This window comes from Phalacrocorax aristotelis, chromosome 3 (genome assembly GCF_949628215.1).
Source record: "Phalacrocorax aristotelis chromosome 3, bGulAri2.1, whole genome shotgun sequence".
Classification (NCBI taxonomy): domain Eukaryota; kingdom Metazoa; phylum Chordata; class Aves; order Suliformes; family Phalacrocoracidae; genus Phalacrocorax; species Phalacrocorax aristotelis.
In genome coordinates this window covers 100,876,571-100,899,021 of record NC_134278.1, presented here as the reverse complement: position 1 = coordinate 100,899,021, position 22,451 = coordinate 100,876,571, and the positions used below count along the sequence as shown (strand labels likewise).

Below are 22,451 nucleotides of genomic sequence, written 5' to 3'. Positions count from 1 at the left end.
GTTGGCTCATTATCAAACAATCCATGGAATTTATAAACACTGCCTGACTACCGCTCTGACAAAATGAAAAAACGACCCATATAACAAAAATCCCTCCATTTTTGAGGATTGAAAATGGGAGCTGGAGTGTTTTAAAGCTTGTTATTACAGTACTTAAATGAGTGCAAGTTAAGGAAAATTACAGTTATCTTCAACTACTGCCTGATGGGGAAAGCATACACAATGTGTTATGGTTTCTTAAAAGAAAGTAACAAAGTTATCAATTCACCAAAAAAAAAAAAAAACTATTTCATTGACCACCTTATGTGTACTCTTTGCCTCAAAAACCTCAGTGTTTTAGATTGCACATCTGGTCCTAGTGGCTTTAGAGACTATAATCACTGCAGAGCAAACAATGCAAATATTCAAGTAACAAGATCTGCAGCAAAACAAACGAAGTAGTATTACTACTTTAGCACTTTTACTCAAAATGTAAGGCATCTAAATCCTTTCTAAAATAGAGAAAAATCTTTGAACCAAAATAATACACTTTTGTTGGCACCGTTCTAATTTAATTTTTCAGCTCCCAATTTCCCCAAGATTCTTGAACACCGGTTACAAAAGCGAAGGAAAACATCAGATCAGCAAAAGAGCTCTCTTTGATATGCCATTCTTCACCGACCACTCCTCTGGCGAAACATTTCTGAGGAAATGTTTCTATTTGTGCCTCAGAAAACCCTGAAGCTACAAGCCACATAATTTAACTTGGAAATTAGTCCTGCTTTGAGCAGAGGGTTGGACTACATGACCTCCACAGTGTCCCTTTTTCAATCTGAATTTTTGTGTAAGCAGGTTATTCTCTCTCAGGCTTAGGATCATTTCAACAAATATCTTCTTTAACATGGGAGTCAGTCAAACACTACTGAATCTAGGTACACTTAAGGGGAGGTATATGAGACCAGCACTTAAAACCAACTATTATCAAGCCACATCTTAAACAAAACCCCCACCCCACAGACACTCATTTCACGAGCAATAGACTTAGCAAAGCCTGCCTTTCTACTGATCCATCACAAACCCCATGTTCCTTCCTACGCAGTAACATTTATTCCCTTCTCTTGCATTCCCTGTAGTCTTACTGCTCCCCACAGAATTCAATTCTGCCCACACTGCCTTTACCCTTTACTGTGACTGGAAATGCCACTTGCAGATAGATTAAAAGTAATATATACCTAAACCTTTTCTTCCCAACCATTCACTACTCGCTACATTATGGTAGTAAGTCTATTGTTATTACAGTCTGAAAGCTGAAAGACAGTTACTACAGAAAAGAAGTTCTAGCTCAGACTTAATTGAACTGTATTATAACCATATAGTTACAGTAATAAAGAGACTGGAGAAGCATTTGTGAAATGTTTTAACGAAATTACATGTTGTTCTTAGGCTTAATGACACAATGGCAATAATTTTTCCACAGACAACCTGGCTAGCAACATGAGCAAACACTCATTCCAGTCCTCTACCCTTTTTTAGGGGAAAAACAAATCAAAACCAAGAGGACATTACATTATACGAAAACAAGTAGAGTACACTGGTCAAATGAGAAAGCGAAGCCATAAGAATGCCACCTGATAATATGTCCTTTACACTCAAACAATTTCAAGAGAAACTTGCGGAGCTCTTAATGTGGAGCAGCACTTTTTTCGGAAGTGATGTCCACATACAATGCTTCTCTGAAAAGTATTTCAGCATTATAAATTTAAATTAATACAGCCTTCTAAAAGAACAGACGGGAAATAAAAATATTAAAAGCCATTACTGTAGAACAGAAAAAATATCAAAAGAAAAAATCTTTTTAAAAGTCTGTCCAAAAAAGTGACATGAAAGACCTTTATCATGACAGCAGACTTGCATGTAAACACATCAGACAGATTTATAATGAGCTTCTTGCTATTTGTTTTTAAACGAGACTTTCAGAAAAAGCGATCCCTGCTCACATTTAAGAACATACTGCAGAAGAGACTGACAAGAATGACCAATTTTGATGTCAAAACTTTTTTCAACACATATAGCTAGTTTATCAAATCTGTAATATGAATTATTCCCAAATTAGCAATCTGGTTCTGCTCACCTTTGCACAAACTAAATGCAAAATGTCAAAATAGGAAAACTTCCACGTCAATTAGACCCAATGTTAAAATATTTTTCCAGTTACGACTGAAAGCTATTAAGTGCATTTACACCATCAATCTGGACTACTTCCTATTTATTCAAGGATCCTGTTCCCTGCATCTGTACTGCATGTGACCTAAATTGCTCCCAGCCTCCCTTCTGAAAGGGAACAGCTAATCTCCTGGGAGTATTTTGATGGTAAAATAATCCAGGATTGCACCACAGGCAGTATGCTTGGACATCCCAAGGCCTTGCTGTTTTCACCTAACCAGTCTGACAGCACTATCCTAGAAGACTTTGCCATTTTGTACACCCATATCCCAGACACTCAACCTACAGCATTAACCCATATTGCTACGCAACAAAAGCAGGTATATGGCAACTAGAAAGTTTGTTCCCAGAACTTGAGCACTTGATCAATATGTAGCTATTATTAAAAGGAACTGAAAAAAACCCATATGTTAAAAATGCTACGGGTCTGAAAAATATCCCACAGAGCATGGGACAGAGTACTGCAGCTCCTCATTGAAGGGAACAACTTAGCTTGGAGGAGTGCCGACTGGTCAGGGGAACAGGGGCTACTCCCTGAGGACAGCACAGATATAACCGGTATTGCTACAGCGGAAAGTAGGACTATGAAAGGTTCCATAAATTAATACACCAAAGCAGAAAATTAAGGTTTCTTTGTTAAAGAACTAATATAGTATAAAGGCGAACAAGCTTTCCAATACAATATTTGATTTAGTGCATCCACACTCAGGAAGAAAAACTGTCATTCTCCATGATGATTTAATTCTCTACTTCTAAAGGTTAAAGCTTCCTTCCTTTCTTCTTTCTTCTTTATAAGCATGTGTCAAAAACTGAAGACAACAGTCACTGGAAAATTAATTAGTCTGGTTAAAAATGACAGCAGTGAAATCTTCCAAGGCTTCCCCATCTGATCTGCGGCTCTTTCATGACAAGCCAATAGCAATTGCATTGCTTGAATGAGTAGAGATCACGAACAAGGGATCTAGCTACAATCAGAAGTTTTACACAGGAAAGCTGCACTACTACTACTACTACTGCTACTACTACTACTACTTTTAAGCTCAACATGAGCTAACAGCGTGCTGCTGCAGCCAAGAAGGCCAACAGGATGCTGGGTTGCATCAAAAAGGGCATCGCCAGCAGAGAGAAAGAAGTCATCATCCCGCTCTACTCAGCGCTTGCCAGGCCACACCTGGAGTACTGTGTACAGTTCTGGTCCCCGCTCTACAAAAAGGATGTGGACAGGCTGGAAGGGGTCCAGAGAAGGGCCACCAAGATGATGAGAGGACTGGGAAGCCTGCCATGTGAGGATAGGCTGGGAGAACTGGGTTTGTTCAGCCTTGAGAAAGGGAGGCTCAGAGGGGATCTCATCACTGTGTACTAGTACTTAAGGGGCAGCTACAAAGAAGATGGAGACTCCCTTTTTACACGGAGTCCCATGGAGAGGACAAGGGGGAATGGACACAAGTTGCTCTTGGGAAGATTCCGATTGGACACGAGAGGAAAATTTTTCACAGTGAGGACAGTCACCATTGGAATAATCTCCCCAGGGAAGTGGTTGACTCGGCCACGTTGGACACCTTCAAGAGTCATCTGGACAGGGTGCTGGGCCATCTTGTCTAGACTGGGCTCTTCCTAGTCCAAACTTTCTAGATGATCCCTGAGGTCCCTTCCAACCTGTGATTCTGTGGTTCTGTGATTCTGTGATACTGAAAACCACAAGCATACAAATGTTGCCCTAATGCAAGAGAGTAATAACAAGTCCTTGACATTTAATATCTCATCATTAGTGAGGAGTTATTACATTCTAACTGAACAGCTGTTCACTTACAATACCGTACCTTCTCTGGATTTCCAATTCTTCTTGTGATGGACCATTTTGAACTTGAGAGGGAAGTTGCGAATTCTGTCGAGGCAATGTAGGACCTAAAAAGTGAAGACAGGCCATAAATGAATAATTTGAACCTTTACTTTGCAAAAAGAGCACAAAATCAAGGAAAAAGGCCAGCCACCACATGACACTACAGGAACTGTTTACTTCTGCTTTTTAAGCCAAACAAGCTCAACAATGTAATACAGCAAATAAAAACTGCAACGAATGTTACCTTGCATATTTGCAGAATGGATTTATTTCACATGGATGAAAAGGTTTCACAGAAATGCAAAATAAATTTTATATATGATGGAATTTGACAAAAGCTTTGAAAAGCACCCCAAGTCTGAGATTTTCTTAAAACAGTTAACAAATACTCTTGGAAGAGGAGAAAAGGCTCAAAAAATTAAAACACTCACCTAAATAGAACACTGGAAATAGGGAGGTGGGGGGGAAGAACAGGAGAAAAATCATCAGAAGCTTATCACCATATCGAAAGAAGGAAGACAAAGTATGTTTCTACAGGTCACACCAAAATTTAATCAGATTTTAGCTCATCAACTTGGATCAAAGACCTGCCTTTGTGGATAGGTAAGTACTGTCCCCAAAGGAACAGAGGCAAAACACAGATTCACAAACTGTGCATTCTGCTAAGCACAAGAAGCACAAAAGAGAAGGACGTGCAAATTCATCTTCGGCTTTTACTGATGGGCAGTTCTGAATCATACATCTTTCAATTAATTATATATGCTCAATCTGTCTTCTAAAAACAAAGAGGCCTTTCCACATTCCTCAGAAATGTATTTACAGCACAAAGTTATTTAGAAAGAATTAACAGAAGTGAAAGACGAAGAAGTGTGGAATGGAATATAGTAAGCAGATAATGAAAGCATTGTTTCCGTAAAAATGGGCATTAAACCAGGAAATTATTTAGACCATAGCTATGCTTAAGATTATGGAATTTATAAGCAAGCAGAATTAAAAAACAATAAAAATGTATCCAGTTCTGAAAAGATCCTGAAGCAAAACAGTAATTTCTTGCTGATACTCCACGAAACTAGTTAGAGTGATGGAGTTGTAATGAGATCTCCCCCATCTCAAATATCAAAATGTAAAAGTTGTTTGCCATCTGAACTTGTGAACGTCAGCCAAAAACATGAAAAGACCATGTGTGATATATTGAGGCACCAAGGACAGGTCGTCTGCCTCAGACTCAGCAAACACGTGCCCTGTTTAAAGGCTATACAAAAAAGGTTCATTTATTCAAAACAGCAGAGTGGTCACACTGTGGTCATAAAGACAACAAATCCTGAGAATTATAAAAGTGTATATTAACCACTGTACCCTGCAGTTAAAAAGTAATGTAAGAACTTCCTTCCAGAAGAGAAAAGCAGGAAGTGCACTACAGAGGTTGTGTCTTCCTTATTTATTCTTTTCAGCAAGAATTAGGTCCTCATACCTAGTACCTGTTGCTGCCCTGGATGTACTACTTTTGCTTGGAGTATCTCCAAGGAGATACCCACAGATATAAATCTGTATTATTTTTAATGCAGAAGATCTAACTGCAATGAAAATTAACAATTAAGTTATCAGTACATAGAAACATGTCATATTTCTCATCTGGAAAACTCTTCTGCTTTAAAACTTCTGAAGTCACACGTCCTCCTCTGTCATCTCCCCTGCGTGACAGGTGGTAGGTAGACTTTTATGCCCATTAAGCCATGACCACAGCTCCCAAGCAGCCGGGGAAGCAGCCGGGCTGTTTGCTGTCTGCACCATGGTGCAGCCTTTCATGGACTTTTAGAAGTAGACACAATCCAGCAGCAGCTGTCTTTCTGCTTAAAGGTGCTACATGCCACTACCGTTTGCCCCATCTAATATGCTCCTCCCTCAGATCTGCCGTTTCTCAGTATGAAACACATTGACCTTAGAAATTAAAAACAAAGAACAAAGAAAAGAAGAAGAAATGGTCATACTATGGCCATTTACCAACTGGAACTATTTTGTACTGAAAGTACAGAAGAAATGAAAACTTCAAACCTCCACCCCTTTAACCTTTAAGAGTATTTAACAGGTTTTTTTGAACAAGGTATTATGCTGCTGTAGTTGAGTTTGGACTACCACTCTACAGCCTTTCTGCTAGTGTCCCCCCAACTCTTTCTTTTGCTAGCACCACTGGAAACCAACTATTTAGTTTCACTTGCACTGGCTATTCAAACCAGCCTCGCTATCAGAAAACCCCGTTCTTACAGTCTCAACCTTCATTCTAGGGCACACTGTGTGAGAAAATCACGTTCTCTGGCATAACCTGGCCAATCTACTCCAGTAAATTATATGCTTCTTTCATAACTATACCTGCAAGAGGGCCAAAACCAATCACCTGCTAACAATTAACATGGTTGTTCTAGTATTACTTATACATTTTTGCCATAAGGAAATGCAACCTGAGTATTCCAAAGGCTTTCAAGAAAGAAAAGTTCAGCTACCAAGTCATTTGGCCTGTTCTGACAAATTCCTCTCTGGGAGCATACACTCTTAATAATCACGGTGCTAATGGACACTTGCAAGTTAAAGGTACATACCAGGAGGAAAAGTATGTTTTATCCTATAAAATTAAGTTATTACAGCAAGCCAAGACCACCATTTCATTGCTAAAATACAACTCTCTAAATAGTGGGACAGATGGTATAGTAACTAAATAAGCAGGAGCTAGCTCATGAAAAGCTCTCCCAGAGTCTTTCGAACACTTCAAGATACTTCAAGAAACATCAACCCCCAAGATGAATAGTCACAGATACTGCCTGGAAAAAAAGTCTGATCCTTCTACAGGATCACTTTATCTTCAGAGACCAGTACAAGCCAAGTAAGAGACAAGGCTGCATGGTCTATTCACCCTGGGTTTTAAGGAAAACCTAACATCTTTCTTTTTCTAAAGAAGGCACAGATGGTGCACTCTGGGGCGCACTCTGACAGACAGAGGATATAATTTCATACTAATTTGTTCAGCAGTCATTCCACTTTAAATGCTTTCTGTTTTTCAGCTTATTCTCACCTTTGCTTCACCCCTCCTCTGTGACAGTTCAGGCAATTGTGTAACGAGAGAGGGACTGGAAATCCAATGCATTAAAAATCCCATGGGAAAAAGCCTGCAAGAAGTGTTTTAACCAGCTAGATCAAAGCCAGTTCTGGTTCTTCACGCAGTCACACAACTACCCTGGCATAGCTCAGAGAACGACATCAGACTTCCAGGGGCTGCTTGAGCCAAATTAAGCATCCCTAACATCACCTTTTTAAACCACAACAGAGTTGCAGTTTAGCAAACTCCTTAACTTCATTTTCACCTCCAATTGACTTCTTACCTCTGTATCTCCATTCAAGAGATGAATTAATTCCAGTTGCACAACCCCATGAAAGTATAATTAGCAAGTCGGAGATGGAAACACATGGTTTCCCCTCCCTTGATGTCTTTTGGTTCATCAGTTCCTTCAATCTTTGCAATTACATTGCCCGCTTTAGAGTTTGACCCTACTTCTTTTAATGTAACCTCTCTTATGCTAGCAGTGTTGACATAGCAGCTGGGTTACACTGAAGACATCACATCTGAGGTAATAGCTCTAAAAAACCCCAAGTATCTACTGTTCAAGAGTGGAACAATACATGTGCTACAGGTTATACAATGAGCTACAATGTGTATTTTCATTTGGCTAGACAGGCTTGCTAGGGAGCTTGTAAGGATAGGTGAAACCTTGGGGGGGGGGGGGGGGGGGGGCGGACACAACACCACTGTTAGTCGGATCACGTGAACTATTCCCTCAGAACGCCTGCATGCCCCAGGGTTCAAGAAAGCCAGAGCACACACAAAAAAAACCACTCCTGCAATTACTGTACTGTTCAAAGTACATCATTAAAAGACCAAAAAAAAAAAATCTTGTTTTTTAAAAATCTAGTGTATTTAGAAAAAGTTGGTCAACTCTTACACACAAGAATTTTAGTTTGAGGTGAAGATCTCCACTTTCTCCCCCCCAGAGAAACAGTTTACATAAGCAACTCAGTAATTAAGAATTTCTACTCTTTCATTTCCCAGTATGTTAATGCCAAAACTAAGCAACATTGCAATTATACAGTCTGATATTCAAATCAAAGTATGACTGACTTTTCAAAGGAAGAACGGATTGAAAGCAGACAGCAAGTTAATTTATATAGGCATATGCTCTAAAGATAAGCATACTAATTGTAATCTTTACAAAAGATTTTCTTTAAGGACAGTTTGAGTACTCCTACTAAGCAAAGAACACACCCCAGGCAAGAGTTCAAAACCACAGAAAATAAGATGTATTCTACAACAGAAATATAAGAACTTAAAACACAAAAAAACAACAAACCCATTACGTTTTACTAAATGCATAAAGGTTTTCTGAATGAAAGGAAAGCAGGCTTTTTCAGAGACCTATACTAGGAAGTAATAAGAAAAATTATGGCAAACTAACTTCTTTCACTTGACTCTAGCTCCTTCTCCTCCCTTTCAGAGCCTATCCTGCTCTAGGACAATACAGACATGGGGAGACTTGCTAACTAGCCTTCAGCAGAAGCAAAACAGAACCATTCCTTTAGACCTGGGGCTTGTGTTATGGATTTAAAAGCAAGACCATGATGGTCAAAAACTAGGGCATTAACAAGTGGTAAAACTATTCTCTACTACTTCTATTTGCTGAATCACCTTCCAGCTAAGACTTACCTTTCTTTCAAACATCTGCTTCCTCATAGACAGGTACCATTTTGGGAGTACCTTCAGCTGCGTTAATTTCATCACTTTGATTTATCTTAGCAAAGTGGTAACTATGTTGCATTGTTTATATTGAAAGTAAGTGTTTTCTGTTTCACTTCATAGGCACTTTTACCTGATCAAGGTAATAAAAGGGGCCAAGAATAACAAAAATATTCATTAAAATACATTTGAATATAAGTAGAGATAAGCCTCGTATCAATGCCAACAGAGCCTCAGAAACAGAGTGCTGATAACCTGGGTGCTTGGCTTGGCTCAGCACTAGCTTGCTGGGTGGCCTCAAGCAGGCCTGTGGTTTCCTTTTGCTGTCTTTTCGCACAGGGGAAGACAGACAAAGCTGTGGCAGTAGAGTACTACAGTTGCTTAATGAAACTATGATACCGCAATCTTAAAAAAAGGAAGTATCTAAAGTTAAATATATCGATACCATCAACTGCAGGATATTTATTACTTTTTTTTCCCCCAGTTCTGTCAAAATTTGTTTAAATAGCACCATTATAGATGATGACTGTCACTTTTTGTATATAATACTGAAGAAATGAGCCTTTCTAACAAAGCTGTATTTCCACAATTGTGCTCATGATTTTATGACAACACCTGGTTCCCAAAAGGCAGGCTTAATACAGCTGCAACTTCCACTGGTATTGTTTTCAAGACAACAATATAAACCCTGAAAAGAAAAATATACTAACATTCCCCAATGTTTATTAAAACAAAACTTTATCCACAAAATTAATACTTCTGTGTATGTTTGCCATGCAGTCAAGACCAACTCCAAATTTTAATGAAATTCTTTAGATTGCTGAACCAAGCTTTAATGCTTTCACCTGATACAACGTCAATCCTGAAGAAACTCACAAATCAGAAATACCACACAGGCAACCCTTAAAAGGGAGTATAGCTCCGAAAACTTACCAACTCTCCCTTCGCTTCCAAATACCACAACTAACACTGATAATGCTTTCAATAATCTTATGTGCAATTAAAATGGAACAGAAGTATTTTGTCCACTGAACAGTTAAAATTCCTTTAGGACAATTTTTTGGCATATAAATCATTAGCTAGTAAGGATTAGGTATTATAGAATCTAGTAACTAAAAAAAATTTCTTTGATCAATTCTACATTTATAAGGAAAAGAAAAAACTTACTAGCAAAAATAGAGATAATACCCAACTTCTCACAACACAGGTAATAATACCACATCATGTTACTCCCATTCTGACAGGGTGTGCTGACAGCCTGCTCGAGAGGCTTACCAAGAGTACAGAGACAGTGTAATTACTTCATTGCAGTAGAATAATTTTTCTCTCAAAACAGGTTTTAGCATGATGTGAGCTATAACAGTATGAGCACAAGCATTTGAAATCCTATAGTCTCTACAACATATCCCAATTAGGCAACTCCAGTTTTCATTTCGGTTTGCACTTCCCAAAGATACTAAATTATTCAATCTATGAGTACATGCATTCCCCATCAGCAAGGATTTAATGAACTATCTTTGCTGTAAGAGAAAGGACTGCACATGGACAACTTAACTTCTAGCATTCCTAATCATTTCAAAGAAGTTTAAGCTCAATGTTTTTTCCCCAAGATAAGGCTAACAATATAAAGAGACCCTAGAAACAAAACAAGTTTCTTTTTCCTCCTCCCCATTTTCCTACGAAGTAAGTGTCACCTAAGCTGATATTAGAACAGCCTTCTATTAGAAAGAATTAGAATAGGCTTATTTATGGTTGTATGACACCCTTCAGCTCTTCTTTTGCTGCTTTCATTTTCTGCAATGAACAACTCGAAGTAACACCTCAAATCAAATTACACACATAAATCTCAATTAGTCTGTTAGTCTCTTAGCAAGGCTTCCCTGGGACTGAAGACATGCCACACAAAACAAAGCCAATTCCAGCTGAACTAGAAGAGATATTTTGCAGCAAAACTGAGTATGATGCCCCTTTGTTCCTCCCATCTCCCAACACACACTTGTCTTACTTGCCCCTATTCCTTCAAAAGAATAATTAGTTTTCTCACACATCAGAGAATTTTTTCAGTCATCTAATTTCCCTTCATTGAGGCTTTACTCTCACTCCAGAGTCACTTTCATTGCAACACTGAGCTCTACTTAATGAAGATAGGAAATTTTTCTTTGTAATGCAATGCAACACCTTTGCAGAAAACAGTCATCTTTATGACGGACAATTAAGACCAGTTACTGAATATCTGAACGCACCACACAGCCTTAAAGCCAGAAATCCTCTTCAAATGATCTCTTAAACTGATGACTCATACTTGTCATTTGATGAAGCTATAACTTTTGATGACCTCAGACAATTATTTAATGAGTAAGTCTTTCAAAACTCTCCCAAAAATATATCAGGAACAAATCTTAGTTCGTTTTTAATACATCTCCTAAACAGTACGGAGCAGGAACTTGTAGCATTAGTAGTCTGCCTTAAATTCCAGGAGAAAGTGCAGTTCTGTAGTGTTCTCCTCTGGATTTGCAGGTGGCTTACAAGCTGCTCCACTAGCCAGCAGGAAAATAGGGTCTGGTTGAATAGCTACTAGCCAATACAATAATCCAAACCAGAATGGAGTGAAAACACTGACTTTTATGTTAATGTAAATGTAAATGTTCCAGCCTAAGAGAAATTAGGGCAATCACATGATCAGCACTGCAAATAGGGTGGGGGGTGGGGGTAGGGAGACATTGCATATTTCAGACAATTTCACTGACAAGGCCACCATCAGTTCAGAGTCCTTTGAGACAAACCTATACTGTTTTCTAGAAGAAAACTGCCAGTTGCAGTAAAGCCTTTACTCTGTCCCAACTTCAAACACTTTCATTCTGCATTCTGAACTCATTAGAACGACAAAACGCCCGTCACTGTGTGCTCAGTGGCACAGGCACCCAACGTCTTTGCCTCTGCTTCTGTAGATCCACTAGAGGGAGATCCTAAATTAAACAACCTCAAATTATGCCAGCAATACAACAGGTGAAGATGCCAACTGCAAGCAAGATCAATGACATTTTTCAAATATATGCAAGAGAAGGAGACTATTCCATTTTTTTCTTTTTAGTGAGAGAGCAAGAGCCGTAAATAACAGCTGACTTGCAAACCAAAAGGACGTCCACAAAATAATCTTTAATATTGCTCAGAAGTCATTTATGCAAGGGTTCACAGACATCTAAAGTTTAAAATTCATCTACAGCTTTATGAATTTCTGAACAGTATTCTCAGATAACCTTAAAACTGCTTTCCTTTTAAGAACAAAAAACAACTTAAATTAAATAAGCTAGTAAAAGAAATTGCCAAAATGAGCAAACACAGCGAAAAATAAGGATACTCTTAAGAATCAAACTTTAATTGTAAGCCATTATAGAGTAAAAGGGAAGTTATCTACACAGGATTTATTTTACTTGGGTTGGGAGATTCTTTATGCTGTTTTAAATATACTAGGAAATGCAGCAATTCACATAAATTATTACAGACAAATTATCCTCTTCAGGCATAGATTTTTTAAGCAGTGTTGTCAGAATACCAACCAGGACTGCATATGTTAGACATTTTTAAAGTTCTACCAGATAACTTGGAAGAAACAAAACTCTCTCTATATAAAGTATTTATTAGCACAAATTCCTTTCATAACATATACCCCCTAACACCTTTTTAAAGAAGGCTAATTTGTTTACAAGGGGCAGGGGGCACGGGGCATTTGCAATCCATTTCCTAAAATGAAGAGCTAATATTACAGCCTTGGACCAGTCACCTGTCTAAGTAAATATTCAGCTATGTCAGATACACTAGGGAAAAAATAAACTTCACACCAAGGATTAATTTCTAGCTGCACTTTTAGGAAATTATACTGACTATAGAGAAAAGAAATGCATTAAACTTTGAGCAAGGAGTCCAATTAGTTTGTTTCTAAATTGCAAGCTACTTAGTATCCTATTTCCATTATTGAAGCAAGTGTGCTCAGAAAGATACTTCATCTTTTTCACCTCTTATGTTGATAAGTGGTCTGAAAAATTAAATAATATGTAGATCATACACTTACAGACCTCCCAACTGGTAAAACTGAGGAACATGTTGACAGTATTTTAACACACATACATTATGAATGTTTACCTTTAAACTTTGTCTGGAAATGGTACCAGGCTTACAAAGTGATTCTGTATGCATAATTATGAATATTTTTTTTTTTTTTTTTACAAGCAGCAGTGCAAAACTACTCATCTTCAGATGTCTGCTGAAGCAACACTGACAACGTTAAGCTTTGTTTTTATTTCATCTTGATGGAAGCTAGTGCACCTATATGACTGTGAAATAGGTGATAGCTAATCTTAAACAGCCACAGTCCTTGGCTGAAAGAAGTTAGAGCAGAACAGGTATCTCCTCCTGTGCCGACAGCGTCCACCATTAGGTTGTGATGCAGCTAATTACTCTATTTTGACTTGTACCACCTACTACTACCAAGTCAAATCACAGGAAAGAGAAACAAAGTGACTATATTACAATTCAGAAAACTTAGACATTACAACCAGTCACTATCAAACATAATTACACAACTTAATTCACATCCCTGTGAGACCTACATCTCAAAGCTGATAAGAACAATCCAGGTGAACTGCAACACTGTAGCCAGCAACTGGGACGCGACATTACAGTCATACTTAACTCTCATTTCATGAACCACACAAAAATACACCTGGAAAAAAATTCCCCCCAATCATCAGGGATTAATTGGTATTAAGTTGAATAAAGCAAGCAAACTCAAACAAAAGGGCCACTTCAGAGATCACTGAAGAGACAACTGGCAGAATGATTTGGAAGAATTCACAATTTGGGATCAACAGAGGACTGAATTCTAAGCACAGTGATTTTTATACTCATTGCAAATCTCCGCTCCCTTCCTCCTCCCCCCACCATTTAAAGAATTCCTGAAGTGATGAAACAGAAATAAGAGTTATTTTCACCAAGTTGTTTGCTCCTGTGGAATGACATTGATTCTAGGCTACTGTTCGGATGACATTTTGTATTATTAAAGTCACATTCAAGGAACCCCCTAAAAATGACTCTTTTTTTGTCCAAGTCTAAATAATGAGTCTTTATGAACTGAAGTAGCATCTTAGGTCAATAAAATTTCTACTACTGAAGAATATAACAACATAGTTCTTAGCCCACATATACTTTGCATAAACAGCAAGAGAACTAGTCATTAGATGAATTACAATAATCTGTGAAATTAAAACACAGGCACACTGACCATTAAAAAAAAATTAGCACTGTCATGCCTGCCTATTATTTCAGCCTCTCTAGTAGCTCAGTTTTAATGTTTAGATAAGGAGTTAAACTAAATGATGAAAAAAATATTATGTATATACACATACACACTTGTTTGAAACATGTTGTGCCAAAGCCTTCAAGTACAGGTAACAGGACACAAGATAAAACCCTCAAACTTGAGGTGATTACCATAAATCAGGCCTTTTCAGACTTTACATCGAATATGTAGAAATCAACACTTCATGTGTTCCCAGATGTTAGTTGGGAGATGGACGATAAACAGTCAGAATGCACGAAATATTTACAATCAAACAACCCTTAGGGAAAGGAGAACTGAGGGATTTAGAGGAGAAAACTGAAACATCCAGCTGATAAGTCAGAAAATGGGCTACACAACTAGATTATTTTAGCTGGCAAAAAGAAGCCTCATACCTCTAGCTACCCTTTATATTTTGGCCTCATATGCTGTGTAACAGCATAAGCACTGCAGAATGTATCATCCTACTAGGTCTAGATAGCTTAGTTTCAAAAGGTAAGTCTTGAAACAACTATCAGAATGAAGAGCAGCTTGATAAGCCACCCTTTGTTGCTGTAGTTGAGACAGCACTAGTAAGGTTATCTACAGCCTCTCTGCTACACAAAAGAAAGAAAACTGGCACAGAAGTACTACCTCTTGTTGGACAATCTTTAAAGTTTAATCAGGACAAAAGAATTCTATTTGGTTACAAGAACATGAAAGTCTCTTGAAGTCTTGTAAAATAAGAATGCCTTCTGTGTGTTTCCCAGTGTTAATACAGATCAATTTGCTGTAGACCCTGTCTAGAATGTATTACACAGACACCACCTGAAGCCTGAAAGCTCTAACTTTTCCACAAATGTTTTAAATGCTTTATGTCATCCTGTTCTCCAAATTAAATGATAGATCTGTTGTCTAAATTATATGTGCTCATCTGAATGTTACCTCTGGATCCAAGGTCTCCAACCTAGAAAACTCTGTAGAGTAAGAACTGTCAAAGAGGATGACATGAATTCCAAAGTTTGAACGGAATAACCCCATACATTTTCATAATAAACCAGTCCTCAATGAGAAGGAAAAATACCAAACCACATTAAGAACACTGGATGTCTTTAAAAATCCTGAAAAGTACCCTGATTAAGAGCTACACACTTGTTGGGCAGATGTTTTTGTTCTGTTTCCTAATAAAATGCGGTCAACAAGTTTCTATATGTAATAGATAACAAGAAAACAGGTTTACTTGTTAGAAATTGCATTTACACAGATGGCAGTCAAATTGAGAATCACTGTTAAGCAGCAGCAATTAGGCAGACAAAACATCCAAATAATTAAAACGGCTAAAGGCTGAATCATGATTAGAAACAAGACTTATTGACTTTTAGGTATAAACATTCAAATTTTTTCCATCTCTGTATTTGAACAATCTTGAACAAAAAAAGTCAAGAGACTCTTACCAGCTTCCTGTGAATTTAATACTTCTAAGGCATGCATCATGGCACTTGCGAAGACATTGGCATCTTCTTTGCTGCCAAAATTCAGACCATACACCTGCCTAGCATCACGCCATTGGTGGAAGGTCTGTGTAGCCTGATTGTACTTCAGCCCTTTCGGAATGGCACAATTTATTACCACCTATAATCATAAAAAAAATCACTTATGTTTAAAATTGCTGTTTCAGCTTCATGTAGGTTTTATTCCCTAACCACGTGGGTTAATTCCGGTCCCACAATCCACGAGATGACAATGTTGAAGCACACAGACCCTTCAATTTTAATTCCAATGCCACATGAAATCAGTGAAGAGAACACACAAGGGGACTAATGAGATATTTTATATCAACTTTTGTAGCTTAAGTGTTCTCATTTCAAATGATGCAGTGATGTTTTGTAACAGCAATGTAATAATATGAACATTTCTGACTTAGTAGCAGAGTACTTGATGTGAACATGTATTTGGATTTCAGAAACTCAGGCTGCTGCGCCCCTTAGCTTGCTGTGCTTATGTGGACTTCTACTATGCCTCACGAGGTATCATTTTGCAGGGTAGTTATGGCTTACACAAAAGGTGATAAATTCTAGTTAGTAGGACAACCATTTATTACAAGCTATGTTCCACTGAGAGGATCCCATTGCACTTGGATAACTATATCCTCTCAGTTTTTTCCACTGAACAATGTGAGAGGGGGGGGGAAAAAAAAAAAAAAAAAAAAGAACAAACACCCTCCCAAAACTCACCAGGTTTGCTCTCAAATGAATAGACAGGGATCATTTATTCTTGGAATAGGTGTTTAATGACAAACCACACAGGAGATCATCAGCCTATGCTTCAGGTATGTGATAAAAGACCAAGAACAGACCAAAAGAATTTTATGAAATGCTGGGAGAGAGGCAAACAGATATAGAAGCCTTCCTCACATAAAAAGATTAGATGTTTAACCCCAACCCAAGCAGCACAAAGTAGAGCATATTTCAAGACAGAGCACTAAGTTTGCCATTTAATCAAGATCTAATAACTTCTTCATCAAGGAAATTATGATCTAACCCTTGTTGCTCCCTTCTGAAGCTCTCAGAGTGGGAGATAATCAGCATTACCAAATTTCAGAAGTGTGGGTGGGTTTTTTTGTTGTTGGTTGTTTTCTCCTTTTTGGGGGGGGGCGGGGAGCAGTGCTTGGGTTTTGTTTTTGTGTTGGTGTTTGGTTTTGTTTTTTTTTTTTTCTTTTAATGTACTGATCTGGTGAAATGACAAATCATGCATCCAACTCTTCATAATATAGGAAGAGCTTCAAGAGAACTGTTGGTACCTATGTAGACTGCAGCTAAGAGCAGAGAGTAGGGAAGAACAAAAGTTCTTAGGCTGACACTTGGCCTTAAAGAGAATCAGATGACTTCTGTGTACACCACTAGCCTTTATATCTGTCTGTAGGAAGGAATGGAAAAGAGTGCACAAGGACTATCGCCTTGGACGTATGTAAAGTGCTTTGTTTACAGGGAAGAAGACATAATAGAGTTTTGCTACTTCAGCTCAAAATTTATTATTTACAGTTTCCCATAATTTTACTGAAGACTTATTTCTTAATGTTAAAAACAATTTATAAAGTAACTTAAGATTCCTTTTCCAAATTTTCAGAGATTCGCTTACCTGATGATCCTGAATCTTCCTGCCCACTACTCTGAATGTGTTGTTGCCTGTGTGATGATATATATGAACTCTGCTGAATCCAGTTGATCCACCAGCTGGTACCCATTTCTTATTGGCATCATCATAGACCATTACAGCAGCTCGTGCTTGGCAGATACTCTGTTCACTGTTGAAATACAAGTATTTTAGAGTAGTACATTAAATTACTTGTGCCAAATCATCATCTTTTTGATGAAAGTTTTTTTTTTTAATGCAAAACATTAATGTAATACTCCTTGCAACTTGCCGAAACATCCACCTTTCTAAATATAAAACTGCTAGTGCTCTGACTTCTGCTTAAAGGTGTTCATTCTGAAAAGTTGTGGTCAAGACAAACAGGCCTAACTACTAATGAAAGAGGCCAAGACGAGATTTATTCTTCCCTTTTTTGCACTTTTTCCCCTTGCAGGTTTTCTCCCCCCACCCTTCCTCCTCACCCCCAACCACAAATGTTAATTAAATGCCACAACTATATACAAAGTTTTCTGCGAAGACTGGAGAACAAACAATCTGGGGTTACACTAGCTTCATGGAGCTTTACATTTTCTAGTAGCAATTACTTCTACAAGAAATGAGGATTGGAAGGCCTTTGCTCCTTTTAACATATTAGAAGAAAACACACATGGGATAAAGTTCAGCACAAAAAAATTCACCTGCTCATAAATGAAATGCTTTTTGATTTTGACTATTTTACAAGAGTTGACACCTAGATGTAACATTTTCTCCCTGAGAAAATGTTCTATTGATTACCAAAAACTGCAATTTCATCAGTAGCTAATCCTGATCATGGCAGTCATCTGGAAGCTAAGGTACAGCCTAAAGTTAAAAGGGAGCATATCATCATGTCATCGTGTTAGAAACACAAGAAAGCAGACATACCATAAATAGACTATTTATTAGGAGAGGAGTGGGTGATATTACACAAGTTGTCTTTATGGGAAACGTCCAGATGTAGACAGGAAATAAAAATAGAAAGGAATCATTTCTTATCAGTACGTCAAATTCTTTGAACATACCACTCTAGCATATCCAACATTATAGAAAGCACACGATGCCTGGCTTGCAAGGAATGTAGCCTGCCATTTGGAAAACCAAGAAGGTTGAAGAGACATGCATTCTTCGTAAGTTACAGAAGAAAAGTAATAAAATATATTTCTTCATATTTTATGAAGGAGGGATGACTCCCCCCCAGTCTTACCTGGTGTTTTTTGAGGGTTTTTATTGGTTGATTGGGGGGGGTTGTTTGTTGCAGTTTGCGGTTTTGTTTGTTGGGGTTTTTTTTAAGACCATACTGAACTTCCCAGTATCTTATTTCCATCTTCCAGCACAATAAAAATCAGCAGTGTATCCAGCTTTTCTGTTGGCTTTCAATACTAGCATTTTTGAGAAAACATAGCATCAATTCCTATCACACTTTCCATGGCACTCCAACAATTAGAAAAGTACTCAACACTGGGATGCTTCTCAAGACTAGGGGAGAAGAGAAAATACTGAGATCATGTCTCTTACGCATGTGAGAGATTCAAGGATCAGATGAGGAAATGTATTCCTAATTTTAAAAACACATGTTCTAGTCTCATCACCTATTCAACAACTAAATCAGAATGGGATAACAACGTCTAATTAGACTGCCTTTTTTCTAGCCAGAAATTAGTTCAATATAAGGATAGTAAAATTATAATACGCATATATACGGTGCTTCTTTTCTAAGCATAGTTCATCTTATAGTTTACAAATCAGACAGAAAGGACCACATCTGATCCAACAAGAAAGTTTAGATGGAAAGAAAATGAAAAGTTACAAGTCTTAGGTGTTTCACAGTCCCATTAGAAACATGCCACAGGTAAATACGAAGGTTCCCTCAGCTGAGAAGGACAATGCAAGAACCTATTGGGTTTCTTTACTTTTAGAGTATTTTGACACAGAACTATCTTAAAGTTCAAACCTAGAAACATTCTGTACTGTTCGCTGAGTACAGAAAAACCAGTAGTAGTTTTTCTAAAATGCATAGCGGTTATTACAGAAAACATCTGTAAAATTTCTAAACCTGAAACAAATTTTTGCTACATTTTAATTTAGATCAATCATGGGAATGATAAACCATAGATGACAGGACCTAGATACGGACTTGGAAGCAGAGGCTTGTGGCTTGCAGGGCTCTTGCCAAAAAATATCTTAATCTCAATCATGAGTCAGACAGATAAAAAGATCTTTTAGATTCTATTAAAAATTGAGACTATGAGTATAAGCTAATATGTTCCAATTACAACGAAGGTAGAACCAGAGAGTGATTGAGTAATGGTACAGTGATCAGAAGACTTAATTAATAGGAAAGACCATCAAGTTCAGACATTCTTATTCAGACCACTCCCACTCTTTGCCCTGCCACAGGCCTAAGTTTTTATGAAAGCTCTGGTTTTACATGATTTTATTTAACATAACAAGAATAAAAACCTACTCATTTTAGAACTATTTGGTGTTCAAGTGGCACAATTCATAAGTGCAAATAAGATGACCTTGAGCAGAATTTCTAGCTTTTCTTTAACAACTGGTAAACTATTTTTAGTTTCACTTCTCAGGCTATGCCTTGTAACTAGAAATATTATACAACTCTAGATCTCAAATATTTCATGTTCCATTTAAAATAAAATAATTTTCTTAATAGCAGGGGATGATTCTTAACCATATAACGATACAAGATGATTCACATACTTTAAAAAATGACAAATACAAACAATTTCCAGTTGACCTAGTCAATCATTACACAATAAGCCTTCTGCCTTCATTTCACACAAATCCTGTAACAAAAATTTTAATGTTCCAGGTCTATAATTTTCATATCCAGGTACCAATCTGAAGGTGAAATATTCCCCTCCTGCCAACAGTTCCCACCACCCATCACTTTGTTTATCAGACTGCAGCAGTAAGATGGAAAAATGAAGCTATCGCTATCAGAAACAAATTAAACCATCACAGCGAGCTAGCCTTTTTCCTGGGTTCAAAAATTGCACATTGCTAGATGTGGGGGAGATCAATTCAATTTCTTTCTCTTAGTAAAAAGTTCTGCACTCTAAAGTGATTGCATTTTGTTTTGAAGAAAAGCATGGAAGCAGGAACTTTGGCAAACAAGAATCTTTAGATCTGCTCTTCAATGACCATTTAATAGTTCAGTATTCAAATATAGCATATTATATTACAGCAGTTAGACACCATAAAGTGTTTAAGTATAAAAAACCCTTGCTTTTAAAAAATACGATGTACACCTGAATTTCACTAACTTCAAAGGGCTACACCAAATCAAATATCCATGCTGTTAGCTCATGACTTTATCTTTGACAGGTCTAGTGAAAAACAAGGTTTGGTTTTCTTTCTACATCCCACCTTTTCCTAGGAAAATGCTGATTTTTAACATACAGACTGTTACTAGGACCGGAGCCAGTGTCCTTTGTATTCCTCTACTACATATGAACTGAAATTTCAGTTCAAAGGAGCAGGAGCCAAGTGAATCAGAACAGTAGTGTTTAATCATATTTCTTGATCTTCAAGCTTATTACACTTCCCTGCTGTACTTCTAACAGCATTCATCAGTTATCTCAGTATTTATACATAAACTCTTCACAGTCCACAAGATTTTCTGTAATACATGTGTCCCTTAAACTGCAGGAACTGACTGGAACATGCTAGAAGATTATTGACTTCACTCACTGCACCAGAATCACTTTGGTCTGATCACAAACACTTTTTTTTTTTTTTTTTGTTTTAAACAAACTGACAACTTCAGCACTAGTGGGAAATAAACAAGTTGGCTAGAGTCATGTTGAAAGAAAAAAGGAAAAGGTTCTTCATCTATTTGCTGTGTCATTAGGCCTTCAAAAGAATCCTACAGGATTTTCTTACCTATCTACAGATTTTTCCTTTTTCTGGTGCGCAGTACTGGTGTAATAGATCCAGAAACTATTACACTTGGATTAGCCTGCACCTTCCCAACATGAGAGCTCATTAGGGGATGCAGGAGAACTACTGAAGGGATCCATCTCCAGCTTCAAATGCTACTGCCAAAGGCACAGCTGCTCAAAGAACTGATTGCTAACTTATTGGGGAACTAAAGTGACAACCTAAATGTTAACTGGGAAAAATTAAGAAATTTTCTGTTCCCAAGAAAACTTACCAAACTAAGTATATGAAATTATATACAGAAAAGGGAAAATTCATAAAAGGGAACATTCATGCAAAACACTGCTTACCAAACCTGAAGAAATGAAGTGTACAAGCTCTCATCCCAAAATGTAGACCTTGACAAATAGCTGGATAAATATATGTTAGGAAGAGTTCTTCTCTAGACAAAGATGTAAAGCTCTGATTGTTGAAGCCAACCGTAATTCTGGATAAGTCCACCTACAGCAATACCATATAAAGCCAAAGCCAGAGTGGTTCTTTTTTATTTGGGGTGGAAGAGTGGGGGGAGGTCTGGCACTCAAAAGGCTCACAAGAAAAAAAACACAGTAGTAATGAATCATAAGTATGAGATTATACTTATGGGAGAATATACTTTCCTCCTCCAGTGATGAGATCATACGGAAAGCTCAAAAAGCATAGCAAACTGAGCCCTAACAAGACATCATTCTTTCGCCCAGATGGAATGCATTCATTCTTTCACATCCCAAGTTCTTAAGCTTAATGCACGGCAACACCGTTGCACAGCCTGCTGACCTAAGCCTTTTTTTCTCTCTCCCCAAGAAGTGGATGGTTGGTTTTCCTCTCTCAATAGCTAAAAAGAAGAAACAGACTTAAATGATCAAACTCATATGGAAAACAGCATGATTGCAGCCACAGAAAAAATTGCTTAAATATACATATGAGAGTAAGGAAAAGCTGCAATTGCTCTGATTCTCAACCTTTAGTATTTTTGTCAGTGATGTAACAATGAGGTTTTTTGAAAAATCATATCCCGTTACTACTACTTCTGGTGATTCAGGGTTTTGGCTTTTTTTGCCATGTTCTCAATTTACAGAAACATAACAACATGTTCTTAAATGTGCAGTCTTTGTGGGGCAGAAGGAATGGAAAGAGACGCTGATTCATCAAACGCCTGTTTAGGATTTTCAAATCATGTGGCACAAAGCTAGAAAGAAACTCCAAAT

The 22,451-nt window shown here is 37.6% G+C and overlaps 1 protein-coding gene across 6 annotated transcripts in view; it reads right to left on the bottom strand.

Moving 5' to 3' along the window:
• ENAH (ENAH actin regulator) overlaps window positions 1-22,451 on the bottom strand; it is a 95,130-nt gene that overhangs the window by 31,155 nt on the left and 41,524 nt on the right. For all 6 annotated transcript variants that reach the window (XM_075088758.1, XM_075088762.1, XM_075088763.1 and 3 more), the window contains exons 2-4: window positions 17,272-17,437; window positions 15,588-15,765; window positions 4,023-4,107 (exon numbers count right to left, since the gene is read on the bottom strand). In XM_075088758.1, coding sequence (XP_074944859.1) covers window positions 4,023-4,107; window positions 15,588-15,765; window positions 17,272-17,437 — 429 coding nt within the window. The remainder of the gene's footprint in view (window positions 1-4,022; window positions 4,108-15,587; window positions 15,766-17,271; window positions 17,438-22,451) is intronic.